Source organism: Amphiura filiformis, chromosome 9 (assembly GCF_039555335.1).
Source record: "Amphiura filiformis chromosome 9, Afil_fr2py, whole genome shotgun sequence".
NCBI lineage: Eukaryota > Metazoa > Echinodermata > Ophiuroidea > Amphilepidida > Amphiuridae > Amphiura > Amphiura filiformis.
This window is the reverse complement of record NC_092636.1, coordinates 4470806-4490579: the sequence shown is the minus strand read 5'-3', so window position 1 is coordinate 4490579 and position 19774 is coordinate 4470806. Positions and strand designations below refer to the sequence as shown.

The window sequence follows — 19774 nt, the reverse complement described above, 5'->3', positions numbered from 1 at the left end:
GCACATTTTCGCGCATTTGGGTGTCCAAAGCGCATTTTGGGTTCCATCGAGAATGTTCACGATTTTGACCCATCGATAAGCTTAAAGTTAAAACTTACGATTTTATGCCCCAAATCGGCAGCATTTACAAGAAAATTCACGCAATATTGGTTCTAACTTCATTTATGTACATCAAAATACAAATAACGATCATTAAACCAAGCATAATGTGGGGAAATTTGCCCTTGCTTTCGACATTTCGATCGACGATTTGTGATGGTCGCCATCTTTATTTTAAATTATTTTATCCAGAAACTGGAAATGAACCGGAAGTCGTTCGTAATTGATTGACATGCCATTGTTTTACCAATGTTTTTTTCGTATTTTGCATTGAAAACAGGGGATCACGCATTTTAAGCGCATTTTGACCTATTTTTTGCGCATTTTCAAGATTTTGAAAAAGTGGCCAGCGCATTTTGCCGTTTTAAATCGCGCGAAACTCTGGTGCCTACCATAACCCTGCCTTACCTCATATCCTAACCCAGCCCTAAACTTATCTTTACTCTAATCATAATTTTGAATCCAACCCAATCCTGAACTCTATCCTAAACTTGGTGTGCAGGTGCTAGACATAAGTTTGCTATTCCAAAAAGAAGGTCTGAAAAAAGGTTAGCTAATCTGAAAAAAAAGGTTTCAATGGTCTGAAAGTTAGGGTAGCGGTTAGAGAAAGGGTTAGAGTAAGGTTTAAGGTTAGGGTAAATATATCACAAACTTTTGTGGCCAAGTACAAGTGAACCTTAGGACTAGCGGGTGTAGACCCTAATCTCTGCCCCAAATGGTGGTTTATTTGCACACATTTTGATATCCCATTCATCCAATGTCATTCAATAGCAATAGCACAGTAGTTTTCTTAAAAAGAAAAATGCCCAAATTTGAAAGTTACATTTTACAGCGATCAATCGTTATTACGCAAGCATTGTGGCATGTTAAACCTGCCATAATCTTCATGCGGACTCAAATCAATACGATGTACAGCAAACATGAAAACAGGCACTAGTTGACTTACACTGAGAGTGTATCACAACCAAGAAGCCACCGTTAGAACAGAGAGTGGAGACAGTGAGTGGTTCACTATTGGCCAAGGCGTGCGTCAAGGATGCATTCTGTCACCGTACCTTTTCAACATATATGCAGAGTACATCATGAGGAGAGCATTTGTTGGTGTTACAGGTCAGGTGTCAGTCGGAGGACGAAAGATTAACAACCTCAGATACGCTGGCGACACCACCCTTATTGCAAAGTCATCAGATGAGCTTCAGGACCTTATAGACAGAGTAAAAGCAAATAGTGAGGAATTTGGGCTGCATCTCAATGTCAAGAAAACAAAGATAATGATCTGTGGAGGAGATACAAATCAGCAAGTGAAGGTGAATGGAGAAGATGTGGAACAAGTTGACACTTTCAACTTTCTGGGATCACTAATAGACAATGCAGGGGGCAGGTCCCAGGAAATCAGAAGACGCCTAGCCATGGCAAGATCATCGGCAATTGCGTTGACAGATATATGGAAAGACAGAGGTATTTCTAAAGCTACCAAGATTCATATTATGGATGCTCTGGTTTTCCGATTGCCTTGTATGGCTGTGAAACGTATGCGGTTGGAATGACAGATAAGAAAAAGATCATGGCGTTTGAAATGTGGTGCTGGCGGAAGATGCTGAGAATATCTTGGAAAGAACATAAGACCAACGAATTTGTAAGAAACCAAATTGGAGACCATGCTTCCGTGTCCCAGAAAATAGATCGTTTTAAACTGGCGTATTTTGGCCACATTTCTAGAAGAGATGGTGACAGCATTGAGAAGATAATTATGCAAGGTCACATAGAAGGCAGTCGTAGAAGAGGTAGACAGAAGCTTAGATGGACTGATGGAATTAAACAATTAACAGGCCTTTCTCTCGTCGCAGCCCACCGTCTGGCTCAAGACAGAAGCTGCTGGAATACCATCATCAACAGGGTCACAAAGGGTCAGTCATGACCCATAGGACCACGACGACGACGACGAGAGTGACCACAATACTTGATCAATTGTAACAAACGAGAAGTCGAAATTACCGTAACTAAATTGTCTTTCTCCTGGTGTTTTCAAATACTAAATATGACATATAGTTATTGTGTATAACCTATAAGTTATAGATATATTTATAATGGTCAAGTTACTTTTTGAAGTTTTTGAGGTCTTTAGATGTAAAGTGCAAGTCCAAGTAACTTCTTATCATTATGCACATTTTCATAGTGTAGCCAGGTAGTGTAGGCGTCATACCAGATAGATCAGTGTTGAATTTCTCAGTCATTACTTATCAACATATGTATCTGTATCAATAGAAGATTTGTTTCTGCACAATAAATTTGAATAATTAATTCCAATTTACATGATATAAGTAAGAATTCAATCCACCTGTTTGCGTGTATAGGCCACTTAAGTTTGACATGACATCATAAATGGCATGACAGGATCATAAAAGATATTTCTTTTCACTATTATTATCATCAGCCAGTGACTATCATTTCATTACAATTTATTTGTGACTATCTATTTAGTTAGTAAGCACATGACTGGCCCACTACGACTCCTGTGTCTTCCGCATGGAGGCACGACACGCCGTGATCATGTATAGGCTTTATGCATTTTTAATGGCTTGCTCAACTGGAATTGTTGCAAGTTATAGGAAAAATGAAATGAATTTTTTATCAGGCAGGCATTGTGTGCTGAGGACAGGACCTGAGTTTAAGGACAAGTTTTTTGTTCGCCACTTGTCGAGCTAGTCTGTTGCTGATTTATAATTAATAAGATACTCAATTTTTCAGCTCAATTTGTTTTGGGCGTGTTAAGCTTATTATATAAGTGGTTATAACAAATTGTTCATTTATTTATTATGTTTGTCCTCTTACTATTCATGGTTTGTGGGTACACGAGCTTCTGTATTGGTTTTTTTGTTTTGTGTAGCAATGATTTGAGTTTTAAATATTTAAAAACATTTCCTGTACAAGTGGTGTGGTTTATTTAAATGGAGTATTGCAGTTGAAATCCATGCACTTCTTATGGAAGAACTTAATCTCCTACACAGGGGGTGTAGAATTCAAATGGAGTCACCTATTCAGGTAGCCCCATTTGAAATTCACACTCTCTTAAGAGGAAGGTTAAGGTCATGTCTTCCATAGGGGGTGTATGGATTGCAACTGGAATAGCCTAATTTGGGCATAAACTGTAGAATGCCTACCACATCGGGTTAGGGATATAGGGTTAGGTTTAGAGTAAGGGTTAGGGTGTAGTAGGAATTCAACAGTTTTTGCTCTAAAAGATGGCATTTCATTCCTTATATGAATTTGCTTAGATTGATGATTTACCCCATTTTTTGAAGATATATGTTTTCGTAGATATATGTATGTTTTTTGAAGATATATGTTTTAGTTTTAATTTCTATGGTTTATATTTTGTAGGCCTATATCATAACTTGGTGAAGCAATAGTATTCTATTCCATTCTATTCTTTCCTTTCCTTTCCTTTCCTTTCCTTTTCTTTCCTCTCCTTTCCTTTCCTTTCCTTTCCTTTCTTTTCTTTTCTTTTCCTTTCCTTTCCTTTATTCATTCATTCGTTCCAATTATGTATTGTGGGTTGTTTGAAAGTTGTGAGAAGTTATTTGCATATTTATGGAAATTAATGAGCTTATTTGCATATTTTGCATGAATCTTCTTCTGGACTTCATTGTTCTAAAGGAAATAAATTGATTGTGAGTATATAATAAAAGAAAAAAAGATATTTCAGTACTTAATTAGCTTAATCATCAACATTTTATTAATGAAAATCCTAAGATGTATTTTGCTAATCACAAGAAGTACTAATTGATGGCAGTTCATATACCTGAGGGTCTTACAAAGGCTTGTAAATACTTGCCTTGCAGAGTTGAACTGAAACATGCTTTTGTGTCTTGCCTCAGGCTTCTGCAAATGATACAACATATGCCATGAGCTGTGTATCTTCTATTCCTTTTCCTGTACATCATGTTATACATGTGTGCATTGTGCATGAGATGCAATGCAATTCATTCAAATTTCAGTTTCTTTGACTAAGTCCACGCACACATTGTTTGATCAATTTATTATTTCTGTTACAATTTTTGTGGGAAATTATTATTATTATTTTTTGATGTTGAAAAGAAATGGCTGTATTTTCTTGAGACTAGTGAGTTTCAATGCAGAGGTGATTAAACTATTTATTTGTTCAATGGGGGAAAGAAAATCTATGATGTATTGGAAATCTATATGGAGTTGTATTGGACAATATATCGATGTGCGGTCTGAGAGTCCCAATGGGACATAAAAGGAGGAGTTACATATGTATTGATTACAGAAAAAGAAGAAGACCTCTTTTTATTCCAGTGACCTTTTTGTGCCATGAACACCCCTTCCCCAACACATTTTCTTTTATGTTGTGTAGTCCCTGTGTGTAGTCTCTCCATTTGTGAGACATGGCTGCGTGAAAAAGTGCACTTAGTCAAAAATAATATAAAACATGAAATGGCGGCAGCTTGAATATTGTAGTTTTGTTTTAAGAACAAAAGTTGATTGGTTGACTTTGTCTTTAAAACATAGCATCAAGTAGTGTTTCAGCTAGAAATTAAGATTAGCCCTTCATTTGAATACATTTGCTCAGTTATAGCCAGGGGTGTGCTTCAGCAGTGTACTGGCCCGGTGTACTGGGCCCGGGGTACTGGGGGTTAAATGAGTATAAATAAGTTTTGCTATGACCTTCAGAATATTTTATTCCCTACTCCCAGGGGGTAATCAGTACAAATGACCATACAGGGATGTGTCACAAACATTTGTGACGTGTCATGTCCAAAGGAGACACTTTTGGGCAGGATCGTAAATGGAGAAATAGTGAAAAATCTGCCCGGGGAGAGTTTTTCACAATTAGGGTTTGTTGCGAATTTGTGATATTATTAATGTTTAAAATATTGTCTGATAGTTTCAAACCGGAATATAACTGGCATCTTGTATTTTTTAAGACATTTTTCTAAGTAATTCCTATTCTCAATATTGTCAATAATATTTTTAAAGGCCAATATCTCAGTTTCCAATTTTATAATACCATAACTTACGAACTCAATATCTTCGTTTTAGGAATGTCCGATTTCATTGGGGAAAACGGTATTATGGAACAAAATATCTCTATATTTAAGATATGTAAAAACCTTAAAATTGATAACCTGCCCAAAAGTGTCTCCTTTTGACATGACACGTCACATTTGGTCACTGATCAAAGGATGAGCCACTGAGAATTTAAAAGTGGATAAATCCTGATTCTAATTTTTCAAGAAAATACCAAGCATCCAAATTTTCGGCCGAATTGAGTGAAAGTTGCCAAAATTTTCTGCACATTTCAAGAATTTTGGCTACCTTTAGGCAAAATTGGGTTATTTTTTTGGAAAAAAATTACCAACATTTTGAAAACATAATCCATCCTCATACCAATATTTGTATAGAAAAAGAGGCTATCAAAACCAACTTGAGTACCCCATAGCATTGCTATTAGATTCACTCTTGACTTCAATAAAACAGTAATGAGGCATTAATATAAAACAGTATAATGAGACATTAATATAATTATCACCATGTCACAAGATTAGGATTAGTTTAGGGTTAGGGCTAGGATAAGGGTAAAAATAAAGAGGATAGGGTTAGGGTTTTGAATTGTGTTTAGAAATGAAAATTGCTCCTCAATAGCTGTACAGTAGTTTCAATGTAATGCCTGTCCTAGGAGCAAAATGTCTGTCCATTTTGTGTTTTTGAGATGTTGTGAACATTTTTTATACCCTTCACATAGCCAGACGTTTTTCTGGCAACATTTTCTGACCCTTTTTTATAACCATTTAAGGGAATGGGTATAAACGTTTGGACGGTATTTATTGTGGGACATTAGAGCACATCAGACATATCGAATTGCATTCTGAATACAAAGAATGTCCTTCTGATATCAAATAATTTTGATTTTTTGAAATTAGCAATGTAATACACATTTTATGGCAAATGATTAAAATTGATATTTTTGATATTTAACAGTACTACTGGTTAACTTTATAAATCTGATGATTTATACTTAAAGTGTATGTAGGTGGGATGAAAAGCCGACGATCAATTGAAAATTTTGACCGTTCATATTGAAGATATGGATTTTTTCCCCAAAACACCAACAAAAATTAGGTCTTTTTGGGAAAAAATCCATATCTTCAATATGAAAGGTCAAAATTTTCAATTGACTGTCGGCTTTTCCTCCCAGCTACATACACTTTAAGAATATATCATTAGATTTATAAAATTTACTTTCGAGGACCGTTATATATCAAAATGTGAAAAATATCAAATTTTAATAATTTGTCATAAAATTTGTATTATATCGTGAATTTCAAAAATGAAAATTATTTGATATCAGAAAGACATTCTTCGTATTCAGAATGCAATTCGATATGTCTGATGTGCTCTCATGTCCCACAAAAATACTGTCGAAACGCTCAAAACGCTCATTCCAGATCCCTTAATGAAAACTCAATTACAAAAATGTTTTTAGAAGTCGACGGTCATTGTCTTTAGCTTTGTTATAATACAAGAGGTGATTTGTGAGTAGCAAATACACAAGAGAGAGACTTGAAAGCAAGGGAGAGAAAGTTTCTATTCAGTTTGAAATCAATGAGAATAATTTAAACCACTTTTCAAGGTCAAATATCACAGTGGACCAGGGAAGATGGGATAAGTTCATGTTCCCTGCAGAGGCAAACTTATTGATGCCGATAGACTATGTATCACCATTTTGCAGTGTGTATAAATGCTGCCCTCTTTTGACATTGCTATTGGTGAAAGTTTGCATTTGAAATGGAAGATGTGCTGTCTGGAGTATTTGACTTGGTGTGTACAGGGCTGTAGGATACAGCTAAACTACCAAATTATAAATACCATATTATCAAAACTATACCACTCTCCTAATATATATTCTAATTATTCTAATTTTGACTGTAGCGCCCTAAAAGCAACACATTTTGATGTATAGTACCATTTTTTCATATTTTTCCGCCCTTTTTTCTTTACCAATTCTTTTTGTCATTTCTTCTTCCTTCCCCCTCTTTTGCCGCCTTCTTCTTCTGCCGCCCCTTCGTTTTGGCCGCCCCCTGCTTTTACCCCGGGGGGCTCGCGCCCCCAAAGCCCCCCCAAAAAAATATGCGCATGCTACCATTGGCTTTGTGAATGTACAACATGGTTCCATATCAAATCAGTATTTTATAAAAGATACTTGATAGGGAATGTAAATGCTACAATTTTTTTAAATTAATTAATTGATCAATCTACCGTGTTTTTTTTTGCTTTGTCATTTCAGCTAGGGTCTTCATCCACAGTACCATTTAGCTCTATATTTACCCAATTGTCCATGACTGTTGTAATGCCGCTTATATTTGGCCAGGTGAGTTTCAAAATGTAAAATGATAACATAATGTATTGAACATGAAATCCCAATCAAAAAATATTGTATGATAATAATACATATAGGCCAATATGTATAGGCCTGTAAAATGATAACATGATGTATTGAATATGAAATCCCAAATCAAAAATATTGTATGATAATAATATGAAAAGAGATAATAACAAAGAAATAAAAGGCAATTTGCCTCACCTCTTTGAGGTTAAAGATAAAAAAAAAGGTGAGTTTCAAATTAAAAGTGCTATCAGTATTTTACTGACTCAGAAAATCTAAAAAAGAAATAATTAAAAATCAGATTTTTGCTTTGTTCTAAGGGCTCATATTGAAATACCCTACCACGTTTTCACACAGAAAGAAGGCAGGATTCCCCTCGCTAAGCGTGCGCCTCAGGAAAGCTCGGTCATAAAACGGATGATACACCCTGCCCAGGATTTTAACAAAAGAAGGCTAGCACAGGAAAGCTGCAGGATGGCGCACACCTTCCTGTGTACGGGAATTTCAATATGAGGCCTAACAAGTATAGATGTGCTAACATGCCCTGTAAGTGATGAGACTAAACTTGACCTAAGTCAATGTTAGAGGAGTTTGTCCATACAGACACTTATACATGCGACCGAAAGGAGCTGTATTATCAACTCTGTTGTTTTCTGTTGTATGATAAATGTATAAACAAATGTGCTTTAATTCTGAAAGAAATCATGTTTACATTATCAAAATTACAGTGATGTATGATATATCAATCTTGATAATATAAGATTGAATCATGGTTCTTCCTTGTGTGTTATTCTCAGGTCCTCAGAATATACATCAAAGGTTGGTTGGAAAGAACTCAGCCTCCATTTGGACAAGTAGGCAAGGCTGTGCTATTGCTCATCATCTATTCAACATTTTGTGAAACCTTTTCAAACACAGCATTGCAGATTGATCATCATAGTTTATTAGCTATAGCCGTTATAGGTGAGTACTTACTATTTACTTGGTGGTCGTTCTCCATACTACTCCACAAGGAAGTATGACAATGGGCCCTTTGGTTGAGTGGCACTAAACTGTCATTAGTTAATGTCAATTAATTTCTTTTCACATATGTTTTTGTTTTGTTTTTCATAATTTGCTACAAGATAGGGGTAGCCAACCTGCAGTTTTCAAGCAACCTGCAGTCAATGCGATCCACTAAGTCTTTTTCTTGCCAAAAACATCATTATGAATATATATTTAAAAAATGACCATCAAACTGTCTGAAATTTGCTGGTCCTCAGGTCCAAAAAGATTAAAATTAAAAACAGGGAAAATATGACACAACATCCAATGGGGGAGTAACACAAAACATATAAACAAAGTTAAAAATCTGACGTTTCGAAAAGACAAAACCTTTCTTTTTCAAGGGATAAAATAAGAGATCTGCTCTCAATATAGTAGAGACCAGCTCTGATCAAAAAAAAGAAGATAAAAAGCTGATAGATTTGCAAAAACAAAAAGATAAGCCATTTTTTCCAATTTGTATCCTTCCTATCCTCAGCCATTAATGTTTGATACTATTTTCTTTGATGACCATCACAAAATGTCATCCTTCTACATTGATAGTTTGAATAATGATATTGGAAGATATCTACACATGTAATAAAAATGATCCAACAATTTTAGCTATAGTCTAGTCTCAAGTTGAGATTAATGTTATGTTGGCTTTTGCAGTGGCAGATTCGAATAGTGCATGCTAACCTAATCCAACAGGGCGTACGACACAACTGTATAAACGCACTGATTCAAATATGCCGGTGCGAAATCCAGCATGGTGTTAGTCTTAAGATGAGACACACTATAGATTAAGTTTAAACTTGGTCACATTTATGGCTTGTTTTTCCTTCATTTTTCTCTTTCAGTTCTTCTACTACAAGTTTTACTATTATTACTAACATGGTCAGTATCACAATGGAAATCACTAGGCTATAGTCCAGCAGACACGGTGGCAATCATGTTCTGTTCAACACATAAATCTCTCACTCTAGGTAAGCAAATCATAAAATAAAACACAAGCATGTTTGGTTATTTTGCCTTACCATATTAAACTGACAAAACTTTAAAAAGAAGTTTATTTCCCTTATGGTATGTCCTTTTTGTGTTCAGGATATTTCTTCATTTCATATTTTCATTTGAGAACTCTGAAAAGGCTGATATTGTCATGCATAAAATGCTGAAGAAAATATGCTATAAATACTTTTCTTGTAGAGTATATTAATAAGCAAGATGAAGTCAATAAAATGTATTTACATTTTATCTAAATCTTTTCTAAAAGTATTATTTTTCACATTTGTCCCGCATTGAAACCATCAAATAAATATTTGGTATTATAAAATGTATCTAAACTTGGATATAGCTTTTCTAAAAGTGTGGTATTTTTCACATTTGTCCCACATTGAAACCATCAAATAAATATTTGGCATTTAAAAACATATTTCACCATAAATCCTTACATAAAAATAATAGAATGAAATAATAAATGCATTAGACATTTTGGCTTTTGGAATACCTTCAGGAAACAAATAATAAGTCATTTTGGCAACATTTAAGAATACGGTTCTGAAATACAGTGTATATGTGACAGGATCAAGAGGAATGAGTCACATGTCGGGAATTTTCAAATAGAAGTTGTTTACATCATTTTCTGGCAGTTTACAAATGCTACATTTTGATGCAAACCCCATCAAAATCGGACATCTGGTTACCAAGTTATGAGCAATTTATCAATGGCTGAAAACAATAGAAAACAAAAGAATTTGAACACTGTTTTTGCCAATATCTCAAAAACAATATTGCGACATCCGACTCATTCCCCTTGATCATGTCACATATGCCCCAAACTTTATTTGCCATTTACTAAATGGAAATTGGTTGATTTTTGTTACTAATTTAAATCAAATGACAATTTTTGCTTGGCAAAACCCAGTAAGTCCCAAATTTTCAAAAGCACATGCTGCACACAACCATCTCTTGCTTCTAGAGTGAATTCTCAAGCTCTTTGGAAAAGGAAAAGTTCAGCAATATTGTTTGTTGTGCAGAAAAACTGTAAGTGCTGTGCATTTGCACAAAACAGATTGAGGTAACTTGACTGCTTAAATACATACAGAGGTTTTCAATAGAGGGCAGTAGAACAGCTTTAATGCAGTCTTTGTTCAGAAGAGTGCAGGGCACCAGCTCTGACGTATATGCCCCAAACTTTGTTTGGCACTAGGTGGAAATTGGTTGATTTTTTGCTCAATCAAATAATAATTTTTGCTTGATAAAACCAAGAAAGTCCTAAATTTGCTGCAGCCCATGATGTACCCATCTGCATGTATTCCATTTTATATCAACTATCTTTTGCTTCCAGAGTTAATTATCAAGCTCTTTGGAATTCAGCAATATTGTTCTTTATGCATTAAAATTGAGTGCCGTGCAATTGTACAAAACAGATTTAGGTAACTTAACTGCTTTTAAACACATGCAGAGGTGGTCAATAGAGGGCAGTAGAACAGCTTTAATAGTGGTCTTGGTTCAGAAGAGTGCAGGGCACAAAGTGGTAAATTTGACTTAACATGGATTTTGTGTGGATAGATGGCTATCTCAGTTTTTATGTAGATGATATGTTGATGTTATTCATCCCTATATTTAGAGGCAAAAAAGTGATTGCAACCCAACACTAAAATGCAGGGTTTCCCTCCTAAAAATTGATTGATTGTGGAATTTTGTTGGTTTTTAAACTGCTCAAATCTTTCCTTTTTAGGTTGTCCGAAGGAAAAGACCTTATGGCATCATGATGCATGTGTCAGTGTGTGTGGGTGTCCGTCAGTCAGTGGGTGTGTTGGGATGTATTTGTCAATTACTATATGAGATGGTATTGGTTAAAAGTTGGTCTCATATGAACAGCAGGCCTGTTAGATCTCTGCTTTTTAGCGGAAATTCACTTTTTTTTCCTTCATTTTTCAGACTGATTTCAATTTCCGCTTTTAAAAATCAAAATAGTGTCTGTGTACTTCTGATAGCATTTAGTGTCACAATAAAATGACTGGGAAATTAAATTAACAATGCTTGAAAGGTCACGAAATACCAGTCATAACATCATCGGGATGTTTTAGAGCGAAGGTCACATATTCTTTGATTCCTTGTCCATACTCATTGTGTAATATGTTTGTTTAAAACTGTGCAGCTACTCGTCTATCATCCAACACAGATCCTACTAGGAGGACTACTTACTGACAATATTTATTTGTTTGTCTTTTATTGTAGGTATACCAATGTTAAAGATAGTATTTGCCGGTTATGAGCATCTCTCCATCATCTCCATCCCGCTACTCATCTATCATCCAACACAGATCCTACTAGGAGGACTACTTACTGACAATATTTATTTGTTTGTTTTCTATTGTAGGTATACCAATGTTAAAGATAGTATTTGCTGGCTATGAGCATCTCTCCATCATCTCCATCCCGCTACTCATCTATCATCCAACACAGATCCTACTAGGAGGACTACTTATAGACAGGGTGAAACAATGGATGCTTGCAGCACAGAAGCTAAGGTACCCATATATATAGTGTGGGCTGATTTGGCCTAGCTCCCTCTAAGTATACCGGTAAGGCATGTGTTCCCGGCATGTGTTCTAGCATGGACAATGCTCGATCACTTAAAGCTGGTTCATAATCACCTTCGTTTCACATCCACATGGTATATGACATTTTTTGTTTGGGCTATAGCCCCTTCTTAAGAAGTAAGTATTTACTCGCTCAAGTAGCATTATGTACAAATTTTGTTACAAAATTGCTTGTGGATCTTTTTGCATGTGTTTCTTTTTAATGAACCTTTAAGTGCCTAAAATGGCCTAAATTGAGGTTATAGTGAACTTTCCAGCCTTCTCTAATCTTTATCTCCATAGACAATAGACTTTACACGGAAAATGGAAAACCCCATTAAAGAATAACCACATACAAGTTTGTAATAAAATTTGCCCATAATGCTAATTGAGCAAGTATGTATTGAGAGAGAGCTATACAAATTATTTTTTATTGATGCACAATCTTTTCAAGAATAAAATGCCCATCTGAAACAAAGGTGTCATGTAGGTGTATTGGGAGTATTAACTGAAGGTGTTCTATATTATATGTGATGCCATCTGATCCAAGCAACCCAGTTGATGTCATTTTGAAATTAGTAATGAAATTTGTATCCCTAGCATACTTGGTTTCAAAGCTATGGGCTTTTACAGAGTCAATTTCCTTGTGTATTCCATTGTTTGTTGCTGCCTGGTTTTCTCGGTATCTCAATTTAACAATTTAATGATAAATCCCATAATTTCATGCATTAGACCCCAGATGTCGTCTTTGACGTCACGCCGACTTGCAATGCAATGCGCAGTATGCACATAGTAAAACTATGTGCATATCAGTGTGACTTCAAATGTCAATATCTGGGGTCTAATGCAAGGAATTATGGGATTTGCCGAAAAGGTCAATCGCTTTCTTTGGCCTAGTTGGATCAGGTCATGTATGTGACACAATTTTTTCCACTTATACCAAAGTTTGTGGTACACTTGGTTGCAAAGTTTTTATATGTCTGTTTTCTTATGTATTTTACCATTTCTAGCTCCTTATTTTTGCCTATATCTCAATTTTACAATTGCCGCCTTTGGCATGGTTGGATCAGATTATGTCACATATCGAGGGGTCAGAGCCAAAAGGCCTTCAGTGCCTTTTTGGCCAAAATGAGATTTTGGTACCAAAATAATCCTTACAACACTGGGCACCTTATGATTGTATATCATAAACAAGTTCTAGCCACAGAAAGTGCAACACTGTGCAGAAATGTGTGAGAGCCAGAAGGCCTTAAGTCCAAAAACACCTGTATTATATTACATGTCATTTTTGTACTTAGGGTCTTTTGGTTCTGACCCCTCGATATATGGTATTGTCTCATAATACAATTCTTGATTCCAAAAATGGACAAGAGTTACTGGCATCTGGTATATTAGCATCTGCTTCACTATGTAATATGTTATACACTTTGCAGTTTACAAGCGCACACACGCAAGTGTTTCCATGCAATTTTGTCTAGATCTGTCTTACTTTTTAACATGTTTTTACACACTTTAGAGTTTACCAGTGCATACACGTCTTTCCAATTAATTTCTGAACATGAGTGAATTCTGTAAAGTGTTTTACAAACCATTGTATTGTTAGTAACCACTTGTTAATTAACAAGCTGTCTTTACTCATTGTAACTTTCTAATGGGTTCATGTTATAAATCCGTATTACTTTTATGCTGGAACATTGAGCCATGTAGACTAGGAGAGCCTTGATGCCATTTAGTTGCAAGGGTAATGCTATTACTACTCTACCATGCATGGGGACAAAACGAGTGGGCCACCAGGATCAGCAAAGGCCCAAAATCAAACAATAACCTGTGTAATCAAATATGAGCACTACTGAAGTTTGCATGTGTAGTGCTTAATGCTCTTCGTACTAGCCATATCATATTAATAAAAAGTCCAAGTTTAGAGATATTTTCTCAAAATATCAAGAACTATTTTGAGAACTACTGAACCAATACTAGGCTTGTTTGTACTCATTTGAATGCATTTTTCATGCTGATTCCAAATATGGTTATGAAAATTTATAATTCTGGAATTTTTGAATTTTTTTGAAACTTGTCGTCTGAAGTCGACACCAGCGTGGAGAGAGTTGATGTACTCTATGGCCACAGCAAATTTTACATGAATCACAAACACACATGCACAATGATGGCATGAGGACATTATATGGAAGCTCCTTGCCAACATGGCCGAGACTGGACTCTCACCTTATTTAATATCTTTGTTCTGGTGTAGCCCTTTTACTACTACCATGATGTAATCGGAGACAGATATAGATAAAAAAATAGTTTGTGTCTGACATCCCTGTCAATCAAATTCCACATGGCCTATGATTGGTTAGCATCGCAGAACTAGGGCAACGCCTTCCATAGTTACATGGCGATACTAAGCAATCACAGGCTATGTGGAATTTGATTGACAGGGACGTCTTTTTTTATCTGTCTCTGATTATAAGTGGATTCTAATTACCATACTAAGTAAAATACTAAGTGAATTCTAATCACAAACAAATTAGTTCAAAGTTGAGTGGCTTGAGCTTTGATAGTAGCAAGATCTTTATCAAAGAATTTTGCCTTTGCTTTTTAAATTGGAAGCTCAGGTCATTCATTAATCTTTGAATTTTTACTACTGATGCTATTGTTGTGAGATAAACCATCCTCTAACAGCTTTTAATTTCACAAATGAATCCATGTAATAGCTTAATTTCAACAGTGTTTTGTACTATTGTATGCTACACATTTGCTGTTATTTATATTAGTAAATCATTGGTATGACAGCGACATGATGTAGATGTCAAAATGTCATTAGAAACTTACTGAACCATAGCTGTCTCATCGCAAGTTGAGAGCAATGGCATGTTTGATTTCGCAGTGGCAATTTCAAATTGTGTGTGTCAAGGGGGTACTACACCCCTGGCCAATTTTGTGCCTATTTTTGCATTTTTATCAAAAATTATAGCGCATTGGTGACAAGTAAGATATGTATATTATAGGGGCAAGGACTACAACTACTGCACTGAAAATTCAGCAACTCAAGGCAAGTAGTTATTGATTTATTGATCAAATATTGGTTTTCCCTCATTTTTGACTGTAACTCCACAACTGTTGTCTGTGCTGAAATAAAATTTCCAGTGCAATAGTTGTAGTCCTCATATATCATATCATTTTATTTGCCAGTAAAAAGACACATATACATATAAAGTATTGCACAATATCAAAATTACACATAAATATATAAATTACACATGCAAAGATATAAAAATGTAAACCATGGAAGGTCATAAAGCAAGAAATTGAAATTGAATTGACCCATGTTGGAGAAAATAGAGAGATGGCATGCCTTAACCAGGAACAATTTAAACAAAGGACAAGGGAACCCCTGGCAGGGATAGCCAGATAGTGACAAAGTCACTTTCAAAGTGGCTAAACCTAATTGGTTCCCACAGGAACACAGACAAGCAGCACGGGGGAACGGGGCAAAGGATGAATCTACCTACATTCTCCAACATAAGATGAGGCTTGATAATACAATGTATGCACAACCTTTAGATAAAAAAATAAGCCTAAGCCCAACTAAAAACTATTTTGAATTCCAGCTAATTGTTTTGAAATGTTTTTTGAGATTGTCCAGTAAATTAAATATACTAAACAAGAATTGGTCTTTGAGAGATGGAGGAAGTTGATCAAAATAAATTGGAAAACGATTGAAGACAGTGTATTTAAAACTATCGGTTCTAGCATAAGAATGGGAGAACTTAAGAGAGTTACTATGACAAGTATTGATGGAAATATACTCCAAAGGATCAATATCATGCAGTAAAAACACTTGGCAATAAAGGAAATAGCAAGATAATTGTATCTATTTCACACAGACATCAGACCTAGTTTTTCAAGGCGTACACCATACTCAAGCTCTCCCCTGGGTGCTGGAATACAGGCACGTGCCAGACGTCCCTGTATTTTTTCCAAGGATTTTAAGTGTCCACTTTGATGTGGAAGCCAGGCTGGGATCCCATATTCAAGAATTGGACGGCAGAGGGAGGTATATAATTTGACCAAAATATCCTTGCCCCTATAATGTACATATCTTACTTGTCACCAATGTGCTATAATTTTTGAGAAAAATGCAAAAATAGGCACAAAATTGGGCAGGGGTGTAGTACCCCTTAACCTAATCCCACAGGGCATATATACACACATGTAGAACGGCGATTTTTCTGTATGTTGGTGACGCAACTGCATAAACGCATTTAATAGACTCTGCCACTCCGAAATCCAACATGGTGTTACACTCTACTTGAGACGAAACAGACTATAGTTACTTGGTAGTTTCATACAGCAATAAAATAGTAACTTGTTACAAAGGCAGCATTATGCTAAGGAAGGGTGACAGACAGTTGTCCATTATATAGATATTTGTAATACTGTTGAAATTAAGCTATTCACCTTTTTGGAAAACCCTGAAAGCATTTGCGATTGGAACTATATTGGACTCCTGATAATATACCATTGATGCACATTGTGCACATTGGATATGGTTGAATCACACAGTAAAGATGTGCTTATTGATGATGCATATATTACATCATCAGGGGTTCAATCACAATATTTCCCGCAATGCTCTATTTGTATAACTAACACAGCCAAACTCCTCTATGGGTAACCAAATGGAGTTAACTAATCAAGATTTACATGTTTACCATCGCATCTCCCTGAGGTACCTCCAATCTATCACTGCCATGTACTACAGAGTTCGAATTCACATCTTAGGTACTACTTAGGTACTTACTTGGTAGATGAAAGAGGGCTATGGCTCCAATAGATTGGTAGAACAGTAGAAAAACACCTAGTATAAAAAATAACATTTGGGTTCCCCATTATGGAGGAGTTTGATTGTGTAACCCACCGTTCTGATGTTGCTTATCCATCACTGTTTTGATCACACCGAACACCTTTCATACCTGTCTTTTAATCCATGTAGATCTGCACCACAATCAACACTGCCCTCATGAGGTCGCTTTCCCTGTAGTTCCCATCATGCTCCACCACTGCTGAGATTAACCAAATGTGTAAGTGCAATATTGACATTGCTGGGTCAGATTTTAAGAACAAGGATCATGCATATTAACCACTCCTTGTGTGTATCAATGTTTTATTAATCTTACGGGGGTTGGAATGTATGTTTGATTTCACCTTTTGTGTGGATGTGGGTGTGGGTGGGGAGGGAGTACTTCATTGATGAGAATTTATCATGTCGCGAACCAGACTTACAACTATGGCACATTGAAGTCCTTTTATGTCCTTTTACAATACATGGATTTAGGGTTTCTCTACCAGAAGTCAATTTGTGCCAAAATTCCTTCCCACAATGCAATAGGAATATTGCATAACAAAGGAAATGGATTAACCTCAGAACTGTATCTATTGTTATATCTTGGTGTAGATTATTCATCCAGTAGTTCAAAACATTATCTATTGTTATGCAATACGCTTATTGCATTGTGGGGAGGAATTTCGGCACAAATTGACTTCTGCTAGAGAAACCCTGAATCCGCGTATTGAAGGTTTCCTGGTCAGCAATAAAGGGTATTGGATATAAACCTGTCTCATTATACTGATGGAGTAACAGGACTGGGATTTTCTTTCATGTAATATCACATTTTGATAACTAACATATCTAACATCTGTTATAACTAGGGACCTTGGTATACTAAAAATCAATATGATAAGATATTTGGAACTGAAATTGTTTAGGAGGAAACCTTTTCTTTCTTGTTTGTATTAGTGTATCATGTAATGTTGTCACAAATTGCCATGATAAGGATTAGTTTTGTTTTTAAAGGATTGGAATTAGCGCTAGTTTTTGGGGTTAGTACTATGGTCAGGTGAAGGATTAAAATGAGGATTAACACATCTTACGTGCAACTTGCAATATTGCACACCCAGCTCCAGCGCTAGTTGCAATTTTGTGAGTTGCGCGTAGGATGATGGCGGCCATCTTTGATATGCAGGTAAAGGAACACATGTTATTACCAAAGACCAAATTAAAAAAGACAAGTTTGCATCTGACATCAGAGTAAGGGCGCAGCGTGATTGGTTGCTGACCTGCGCAGTACAGCATTTTGGTCTGGTGGACAGGACGTCATGCGCAAACTAGTCTTTTTAATTCGGTCATAAACATTTCAAATGATCATTCCTCATGAGCAGTGAGAAATTCAACTTCCCTGCACATCCAAGATGGCTGCCATGGGCTTGCACCAGGCTGCATTGGGGCGTGTGCACAGAGTGGGATTTGCACAAATTAAACTTGCCCGTAGGAAGTGCTAAGATTAGAATTAGCAACAGGGTGTAGGATCAGACTTAAGAGATTTAGTGATGAGATAACTATCTGTAGTTTAGTTTTTAAATAAGGGTTAAAGGTGGCATCCTTTGATTGGAAATTTGATTATTTTATTTTTTCCAACACAGGCAATCCAAGTCAACTAGTGACAGCAATGGTATTGAAGAGACACCCATAGATGGGATTACATCACGTAAACTGATAGGGGAGAAACAAGGAAAAGGAGAAAATGGTGTGGTATAATACGTAAGCTTAAATTGGTTTAGAAATTGAATCAAATACCTGAATGACAATACGCAACTCACTGTGCTATTATTACATCTGGTACTTCCTGGAGTGTTTGATTTAATTTCATAACATTTGAATGAACGACGCAAACGGAAAGTTATGTTCTGTATCTGGTATGAAATATGAAGTACACCCCTTACTCTGCTGTGCATATGTGTGCATAGTATGAAAACGGTTGGGGTAATAATCAATTATGTTCAAAGAAAGACTGTATTGCAAGATAAAGCTTCATATTTCATGCCAGTATATGTTTTTACCAAGAGTAGCAGCAAGCATGGGACAAGAGGACAACTGTTGGTGGCAATATAGGTAGGATTGGTCATCATTATCATCATTTGGCAGACGACACCATCATCATCAGTTGGCAGACGACACAAATTTGTTACATTCTGTGCAATCCTGTGCAATCTTAGTATTTTGTAAACAAAATTGGTCCGCAAATGGTTGTATTTATATTAGTCTATAAGTAACTTGAAGATCAAGGACAGTGCAATGCCATCAAGGATGCATGCAGGATCATGTTTGGCAGGACATTTTAAACTATAACTTACAAATTAAAATGAAAATAAAATATAAAAATTTCCTGCCAAAACGATCCTGTGTGCACCAGGAAGCCTAACATGATACTGTTGCTTTATCAAATAGTTTCTAGGGGAGATTCCGAGCATCAATGTATGGAAAGTCGCTGGAGATGCAGGTTGTGTTGACTATGTTAGGAGGCAAACTCAACATGAGATCAAATGGGCTATTCCAGTTGAAATCTATATACCGTATTTCGTCGAATAAACGCCCCCGGGGGCGTTACATTTTCCCAAGGGGGGGGGGCGTTTATTAGAGGTCATTTTTAGCACGGAAATTCCCGTTAAAATCATTAGGTAAGCTTAAAAGTCACGCTAAAATGACGAACTATGACCTTTTGACACTGACTTTTGGTTCACTTCCGGGTTCGGATGCAGATTTTCGCCATTTATTGCTGCTACTCATGACCATGTGAGCAACTTGGTAAGCTTACTA

At 36.1% G+C, this 19774-nt stretch overlaps 1 protein-coding gene across 4 annotated transcripts in view; it reads left to right on the top strand.

Moving 5' to 3' along the window:
• LOC140160533 (sodium/bile acid cotransporter 7-like) overlaps positions 1-19480 on the top strand; it is a 43454-nt gene extending 23974 nt beyond the window's left edge. The window contains exons 7-12 of one of the 4 annotated variants that reach the window (XR_011859990.1): positions 7409-7492; positions 8305-8470; positions 9391-9516; positions 11916-12066; positions 17114-17201; positions 18601-18716. Coding sequence is in view for 3 of the 4 variants with exons in the window: in XM_072183770.1 (XP_072039871.1) it covers positions 7409-7492; positions 8305-8470; positions 9391-9516; positions 11916-12066; positions 18601-18715 (642 nt within the window). In the remaining variant the exon portion in view is untranslated. Of the gene's footprint in view, positions 1-7408; positions 7493-8304; positions 8471-9390; positions 9517-11915; positions 12121-17113; positions 17202-18600 lie in introns of those variants that run through there. The other 3 variants (XM_072183770.1, XM_072183771.1, XM_072183772.1) reach the window with 3 other exon arrangements.
• Positions 19481-19774: the final 294 nt, after the last annotated feature.